General features: G+C 40.8%; 1 protein-coding gene across 3 annotated transcripts in view; it reads left to right on the top strand.

Annotated features, from left to right (window-relative positions):
* Positions 1-9,002, top strand: part of ARHGAP18 (Rho GTPase activating protein 18) — a 161,692-nt gene that overhangs the window by 139,597 nt on the left and 13,093 nt on the right. For all 3 annotated transcript variants that reach the window (XM_015557829.1, XM_015557828.1, XM_006778459.2), the window contains 2 exons: positions 5,541-5,747; positions 6,423-6,563. In XM_015557829.1, coding sequence (XP_015413315.1) covers positions 5,541-5,747; positions 6,423-6,563 — 348 coding nt within the window. The remainder of the gene's footprint in view (positions 1-5,540; positions 5,748-6,422; positions 6,564-9,002) is intronic.

Here is a 9,002-nt window from a genome sequence, read left to right as displayed (position 1 = left end):
TTGTTGAAAGTATTACATGTGTACATTCTTTTTCTCCCCATTGACCCCCTCCTCACCCCACCCACGCATTCGACCCTCTTGTCTGTGTCCATGGGCTATGCATATATGCATATAAGTTCTTTGGTTTATCTCTCCTCATCCCCACGCCCCCACATCAAGGTATGACAGTCTGTTCTGTGCCTCCATGCTTTGGGAGGTTCATTTGGTAATGGAAACATGGGTGTTTTTTGTTTTTTTTCTTCTTTCTATTTTTCTACATTTTCAAATTTTATTTAAGGAGCATGTACTACTCTTAGTAAGGTGCAAAATGAATGTTTAAAAAGAAAATCCTAAGAGTCATCACATATAACCCACTGTTGCCTAAAGTTATTACATTTGTTTGGAGTTTGGACTGAGTTATAATGATGATTTCCAGTGGTTCTCTACCTTCCTAATGCCGCGACCCTTTAATACAGTTCCTCATGTTGTGGGGACCCCCAACCATAAAATTATTTTCGTTGCTACTTCATAACTGTAATTTTGCTACTGTTATGAATCGTAATGTAAATATCTGATATGCAGGATGTATTTTCAGGGGTCGCGACGCACAGGTTGAGAACCATTGGTAGCCAAAAGATAGATGAACTCAAAGAAATTCTAGTTATTTCCCTGAGGGCCTATCCTGAGTTGCTGATGTTTATCATGATTTCAAAATGTTTTGGTCTCATGTTATATTGTTGAATTCCATTTATTAGAAGTGTTGTCAGAGTCTTTTATAATAATTGGTAGATTGCTCTACATTAATTTATTTTCCTTAATGATGAGAGTTCATAGGGTAGTAAACTTTTATAAAAGAAAAAGAGAAAACTTCAAAAGTATAATTTAGAGCCGTGGACAGCGTGGGTCAGTTGGTCAGTCGGTCAGTTGGTTGAATGTTGTCCCATGCACTGAAAGGTTAACAATTTGATTCCGGGTCAGGGCACATACCCCGATTTTGGTTTCCATTCTGGGTTAAGTGTGTGTGAAGTGGGCAGAGGGTTGGCAGCCAATTGATGTTTCTCACACCAATGTTTCTCTCTCTCTCTCTTTCTCTCTCCCCCTCCCTTCCTCTCTCTCTTAAAAAAAATCAATAAAAAATAAAATAAAAGTATAATTTAAAAAGAATATTTATCTTAAGTTTTGCCATTGCCTTCAAAAGATTTTTTTTTTTTTAATATACAGTTAAGGGTGGAACCCTTGCCCTTTTACCCCCTACATCCCTACTTTTCTTTCTATTTAAAATGAAATATCATGTCAAGAAATTTCATGTCAAGAAAACAAAACTACCAGTTGGTAAATCTTTGGAAATTTCTCCCTGAATCTCATTAAGGTTCCTTGAAATGACACTAGGTGAGGGGTAGTTCTTCCATGCCCATGAATGAATGTTAATCCTCAGCTTGTCTGGATTAAAGCAGTTTTTGAGGATTCTGGAGTGAAAACACTCCATGGCTACAGGAGAACTCCCAAAGAGTTAATCCCATGACGAAGTCAGAAAAAATTCTGTGCTTAAATGATTGTCAGATGAGTCATTTGACATGAGAGCATCAGGTTTGGTTTTGTTTTGGAGGCAGAGGCCAGCTCCAGTCAGGGTTACATTCAAGTGTTGTGTGACCGGCGGCATTGTAGGGGTGACCATGGCGGCGTTGTAAGGGTGACCATGGTGATGTTGTAGGGGTGACCATGGCAGCATTGTAGGGGTGACCATGGTGGCGTTGTAGGGGTGACCATGGCAGTATTGTAGGGGTGACCATGGTGACATTGTAGGGGTGACCATGGTGACGTAGGGGTGACCATGGTGGCGTTGTAGGGGTGACCATGGCAGTATTGTAGGGGTGACCATGGTGACATTGTAGGGGTGACCATGGTGACGTAGGGGTGACCATGGTGGCGTTGTAGGGGTGACCATGGCAGCATTGTAGGGGTGACCATGGTGGCATTGTAGGGGTGACCATGGCGACGTTGTAGGGGTGTGCATTGGTGGCTGAGGCAGGGACAGTGGGCTCAGGACAAAGTGGGACTGGTTCCAGTCTGTTCTCTGCTTGCCGGCTGTGCCCATAACACAGGCTTCAACTCCCCGGAAATGGGGGCTTGATCCTTCTTTTTCTTATTCACATGAAGGTGCCTGTCTGTGTGTGAGCCTGCGAATGACCAATAGGAGGCGGGAATCGAAAGACACACAATGGATTTAAAATATGCCGGCACTCGAATGAGTCCCAACAGTGGTGGGAGGAAGCACTGCTTCCAATATGGTCACTCCTGGGCAAGGCTGGTCTACAATTCATTTTTGTAGTTTGCCTGCAAAATCTGAGGCACATCATTTTTAAAATTCTGTTTAAGAATATATATATTTTTAAATGTGAGCGGTTTTAATTTTTATATGCAAAGTGACTGGGAGTACAATTTTATAAGTAAGGTTGGAAATGCGTTTGGGGGGTAAAAAAGTTGGAAAATGCAAACAAGTCATTTTACGATTTCACATAATCTTTAGTAGTGTAACTAGCCAACTCTGATGAAGGTTTCAAACAAGATTTCTAATCACAGAAACAATGGAACAAGTACCATTTGTACAAGAGAATAAGCCATTTAAATGGAGTCCCATAAAGGAACAGGGGAACTCCATCTGAAAGTAATTTCAGGAAGCTTAATGCAAACTTCTCCCATCTTTCCAGCCCTCGGACCACGCCCTCAGTTGCCATTGGAGGGAAGTGTATGACTGTGTAGACTATTTCTACGGCGTATTTAAAGGAGAGAGGGCACTGGGTTAAACACCATGTTCTTGTTTAAGCATAGAGCTCTGGGCAAGTTGCTTGACCAGGATTTTTTTTTTAAAACTTGGATTATTGTGCATTTTGATCAATGATCATACCTTCCTTTGACTTGGAAGAATAACAAAGACTGATGTTAAGATATCAATACGGGATCCATAGGAATATATTTATTGGCATTTGTAGTTTTAAAAAAATATTAAGTGTATTAGGGTAACAGTAGCTAATAATATTATATCTATTGCAGGTGTGCAACTTTATCTGACAATAACTGGGCTCCATTGTGTCTGGTCTCCTCCATCACCATGTATTTGACCCCTTTACCCGCTTTCTCCTTCTCATCCCCGCTTCTTCTCTGGGAACCACCCACTCTGTTGTCTGTGTCTGTGAGTCTGTTTTGTTTGTCTATTTGTTGCTTTTTGTTTTATATCTCACATTTGAGTGAAATCATATGGTTCTCTTCTTTCCGTCTGATTCATAATACCCACTCTCAAGATCCATCCGTGTTTCCGCAAATGGCACTATTTCACCATTTTACAGCTGAGAAGTATTCCATTGTGTGTATGGCCACATCTTTATCCATCCAGGACCCTTAGGCTCCTTCTGTCTCTGTGCTTATTGTGGTGCAATGAACGTAGGGGTGCATATAGTTTTACAAATAAGTGTTTTAAAATTTGGGGGGTAGATACTTAGAAGAGGATTACTGGGTCATATGGTAGGTCTGGTCTTAATTTTTTTAGGCAGTTTGTTAACATAAACTGCCTCATTTCGTCCTGGCAGGCTAGAAGGTTAGTATTCCCACTTTACCAATGAGAAGACCAAAGAGTAGAGATAGCAAAAGGTTTTGCTAGAATCACACATAGCTGGTAAATAACTGCTGGAATTTAAACTGGGTTTTACACTTGTTTCATAAGAGTCCAGTAATACTTAAAAATACCAGGCTGGCGATAGCTACCTTTTTTAAAGGCAGTTCTTCAAGTTTAGATGAAGAGAAAGTACATCTGAAGATGAAGTTCTTTCAGCAAGGGGTAGGCTAATATTTTATTAATTTCAAATCTACACATACACACATTCTAATATTCTGACAGTAATATTTTGAATAACCTTATTGCATATGCACACCACAATTAAAATGGTTCATTACCTAATCTTTGTAATTTATGCTCCTAAAGAAAGAGATACACTGATCCCTGAGTAATTATTCTGCTCTATGGAACAGAATTAAATACTTTTTTCCAAACCTCACCGATTAATCTTTTGTCCTCATTTGAGAAGGTATTGTTTCTATAAAATCTTATGCTTGGCTTACAATTTAACTTTCTGAGCACTCCACTGGGAATTAAATTCATAAATCTCATTGTTGGATACTAAGGCTACGCCTTTAGTTTGTTTCAAATTTTTCAGATCTATATAGCAGCTAAATTTGATTCAAGATCAACCTGTTAGGAGTGTTTTCCTCCTGAAATTCTGAAGGGGATGAATACCTTCCCCTCACCCCCCTTTCCCATTTTGGCATAGTTTATTTGACCTTTTTCAGGTAGGGATTTTAAGCTACATAAGAAACTGATTTCTTTTAGTAGTTAAGGAATCAGAAACAAAAGCCAAATAGACCTGCCATTACATGGCTTCTCCACCATTTGCTAGCTCTATGACCCCTGGCAAGTTGCTTACATTCTCTTAGCCAATGTTTTCTCATCTGTAAAGTAGGGATAATTACAGCATCAATCTCCAGCAAGGATTAAGTGAGGTGAGCTCTCTGGTGTACTTAAAGCAACTAGAACACTGAATACCTGTGCAGTGTTGTTATTGTTCTGGAGCAGCATTAATCAAGAAAGAAGGCAAAAAAAGAACTTAGAGCTCTAAGCCCTTTCGGGAGTAGGGTCGTCTTCCTGTGGCTTTGGGGCAGGATAGGCCCAGGGGACACCTGGGTGTTGGCAATAGAGGTGGGAAGTGACTGGCATCAAACTGAGCATAAACTAGCCCGTTCTGGCGAAAAGTTCCTTTTCATTCATTCATTCGTGTGTGTTTTTTAAGACCCTCTTTTCTTTGTCTCCCTTCCTCCCTTGTTCTCCCCATCATAATCCCCATTTGTTTTAGATTTCATGACAGCTATTGAGTTCCTTAGAGCAAACGGAACTAAGATTAAATGAGCCTTTTTAAGGGGATTGTTTTTTTGGTTTTTAATCCCCAAAGTTAAAAGAACACACTTCCTGAAGCAAGTGAATATTTGTACGATATTTTAAACTGCTCCCCAGTGCTCCATAGCTCTGGTAGGCTCTTGGTCTGATACGTCTCTGTTCCTGTCCCCACCACCTGGTTCAGACACGTGTCCTTTCTGCCCTATTCCCAGCAGACACAAGGCCTCACCTCGGGGTGCGTTCACCAGATGGAGAAGCTTTCATGCCAGGCCTGCTGGGTGTGGCTAGTGGGCTGTGGTCATGCACAACTTTTTTATTAAATTAAAAAAATATATTTTATTGATTTCAGAGAAGAGGGGAGAGGGAGAGAGAGATAGAAACATCAATGATGAGAAAGAATCATTGATCAGCTGCCTCCTGAACACCCCACATTGAGGATTAAGCCCACAACCTGGGCATGTGCCCTGACCAGGAATTGAACTGTTGACTCTCAACCACTGAACCATATTGGCTGGGCACAACTTATTTTTTTAACTAAATAAAAATCCCATATGCTACAGTGCTCTAATCTCTCATCTTCACATACAGCACACATCTCAGAGAGTCATTTCTCTTTCAGGCCCTGCTTGAATTTCTCCAAAGAGTAATAGACAATAAAGAGGAAAATAAGATGAACATCAAGAATGTGGCCATGGTCATGGCCCCCAACCTCTTCATGTGTCATGCATTGGGTTTGAAGTCCAGCGAACAGCAAGAATTTGCAATGGCCGCTGGGACAGCGAATACCATGCACTTAATGATTAAGTATCAAAAACTTCTGTGGACAGTAAGTGTATATTTTTAAGCTTTGTTAATAAGTGATGATATCTAGATTCTGAAGTCTTTTTATTAATTGTTATCTTCTCCATAAAAAGGTAACCAACCAATGTAGGTGATTTCAAATGTGATTTAAAAAAAATTAATATCCATGTGTTAAATCTTTTTAATATTTTAAAATGCTAGCATTATTTTATTATTTCAATTTGGTCACTTCTAAAATATTTTGAGTCCTGGTTGTTCTGGGATTATTGCTAGATACTCGTCAGCTCTCACATATCTGTGAGTTTTTCTTTCTCTCTTGATGGGAGAGCTGGTTGGCCATTAGACAGGGACTGCAGGTTAGCTGGAGGCGAGGCTGTAGAGAGGTAGCCCCTCATGCCAGTCTCCCCAGGCTGTCTCGTCTTAGCATACCAGGCATTGATGACGGCCACTATGTCCTTGAGCCTCTCCAAGCCTCTCCTTGAACTTTGCACAGTGGAGGTGAGCTGCATCCTGCGGATACCCTGTGCACATAGTGAATGAATAACATAGTGCGTTACGTTTCACCGATTTAGTGCAGAGGGCACGCAAAATGGCATAGTCTCATCAAAGAGATGAAGCCCTTACTAAGAATAATTATTTCCATAGTTTAAAATGCTGCCACTTCTCTTCCCTCCCCAAACATAATTTCATTTCTCCACAGATCCCCAAGTTTCTTGTCAACCAAGTGAGGAAGCAAAACACCGAAAATCTGAAGAAAGATAGGAAAACAATGAAGAAATTGCTGAAGAAAATGGCTTATGACCGAGACAAATATGACAAGCAAGACAGAAGTACAAATGATGTAAGAATATGTGTGTGCACAGATTTCAGTGTTGTTTTTCGTATCCCACCCAGCAAAGAGGTCTGCATGTGTTTGTTGTATGACTTTCTACACACTCCTAGGTCCTAGCACCACGCGTCAGCGAAAGGCATCCGTAGCGGTGAGTACTCCTGCCGCTGGTATGCTCGTCTGGACAGTTGCTCAGGTGCTGGGGATTCAGAGAGTGAGCTGTTAATTGGTAACAAAGGAAGATAAGACCAGAACGTCTCAGCACACACCCACCCCCACACACACAACAAAGCACTTCCCGGAGACGCCAGCCGCCCAGGGAATGTGGAATGTCTAGTGAGTCCAGAGTCCCTTGTGTGGACTCGGGTCTTTTCCTTCAGTGTTCTCATCTGTGAGATGGGGAAGAAGAACTAACCCACAAAGACAGAGAGGCCCATGTTTGTGTTGTGCCTGGGATGCTCCTGGGCTTTAGTAAGTATTTAAAGGCTCTTCGCTGGATCATAAAAAGAATTTGGAGACAATGAAAATATTTCAAAAAAGAAATATTTACAGACTGCTGTAAGAATACATTAAAATCTGGGTTTAAAATCATGAAATATACATGAAAGCACATTTGGGAAGAGAGTTAACAGAGCTCTAACTTGAAACCTTAACATGAAATGAAAGGGTTTCTATTGTTCTATTTAGAGTGATGACACCTCCCCCCGACCACTACCACCATTGAGGTTAGTCAGTTACATGCTGCCATCTTGTGGCAAAATGTGGAAATGCAGTTACCAGCCTTTGCTCTTTCTGCTTTGGCCTACTTAAGGATCCAGTAATTGAAACAAACAGAAACCGCCTTTATTGATAGCTCTTACTCTTACAAAGTAAAATTTCTTGTCTTTAAATAGTTTTAGTCAATTTTCATGTATCTTAAAAAACAGAATTTAATGAAGGGAAATTATGAATAGTATTCCTATCTTTTTGCAAAAGGGCTTGATATAGGCCAGAAAGGATTTTTGAGATATCATTTCTATTTAACTTAGGATGTTTACTTCTTCTAAAACCACTAAAAGTATTTGAATGTCTTTGTGTTTTGTACCCCTGCTTTTCATATTAACTTAGGTAACTCTATAGCCTTTATTCTTTTGTACAGCAGATATAACATGATATTCTGAGGCCCAGTATATAGCTAAGGAAACAGAATTTGTGCTTTACCTTTTTAATAATAAAATTTTTAAATAAAAATTAAAGTTACATTTTGGTAGTATGTAAAAACTATTGTCACTTACAGAAAAACAGCATTTACTTGGATTTCTTTAGTTTTACTGCGTGAGCTGGTCTGAGAATTTTCTCTGTACTTGTTAGAAGCTATTTTGCCATTTTAAGACTTGGGATTTAAATCTCAGTTTTATCATGTATTAGCTGTGACTCAGTTTCTCCAAGTTTTGGGTTTCTCGCCTGTGAAATTCAGCAGTTCTTTTAACAAAATGCTGCTAAGTGCCTCCTTGGTTCCAAGCCCACACTCCCTGCCAGGTATTCAAAGGTAGATGGGGCTGGCCTCGCACACAGGGAGCAAGGGGGAGGATTGGCCTTAGAGGGGCAAGGGAGTGTGATGGCAGCCTGAATCGGGAATATCGGGCTACAGAACAGGAAACGGCCATCCGAGAGACCTCACTGGGGAGTAGAGCTGAGATGTGAAAAACTCTAACTTTACTCTGGCAGCAAACTGAAGGGATGGGGGTTGCCAGCAGAGCAAGCTTCCTCGCGGAGTTGTAGCTGTATGTGGTCATGGCCAGGGAGGTTTGTTCAGCCTGTCGCTTTAGTTGAAAAATTTTAATCAGTTGCCACAATTTTTTTTCAAGTGTCTATTATTTTATTAGGGGGAGTAAATATACATAGGAAACAATTACAGAACAAGAAATAAAGTCCAAGATCATATCCAATACTATGGGTATGTGGTGAGTCACTAAATAATCAGGGTTTTCTGCATAAGTTTCCATCAGTTGCCAGAACTTTAAAGCTAAAAGGTTTAACATCGAAGTCTGGATTTCCATCTTAACTTGACAAATTGTATGTAGGAGCATCCCTGTGTCCCCTCTCGGTAGGGGGCCCTACCTGCAGGGCAACAATCTTCTGGATCTGAGCAGCAACTGTTCCTTTTGGGTGGAACACGGGCCGACTACTCTGAATAAGCCACTTCCTCCTCCCGCTGTCCCCCACCTCGCCCCCCCCCCCACACACACACACTGTCTTGTTAGTTTATGTTTCTTGACTATTTCCCCAAATCAATTGAATATGCAGCACAAAACTATAGGGCATGAAACTGCCCGGGATGTTTTATTTGTTTGTTAAGCTACTATTTGCCTGTATTTAAGTGGTTGGCCATGGAAGCGGAGCTGGTAAAAGAGGCCCACAGATGGTAGGACGCAAGAGAAAGTTGAAGATTGTAGTGTCTTAGAAGCTTGG

This window comes from Myotis davidii, unplaced genomic scaffold (assembly GCF_000327345.1).
Source record: "Myotis davidii unplaced genomic scaffold, ASM32734v1 scaffold147, whole genome shotgun sequence".
Classification (NCBI taxonomy): Eukaryota; Metazoa; Chordata; class Mammalia; order Chiroptera; family Vespertilionidae; genus Myotis; species Myotis davidii.
The sequence above is the reverse complement of the archived record's forward strand: the minus strand, read 5'-3'. Positions and strand labels throughout refer to the sequence as shown.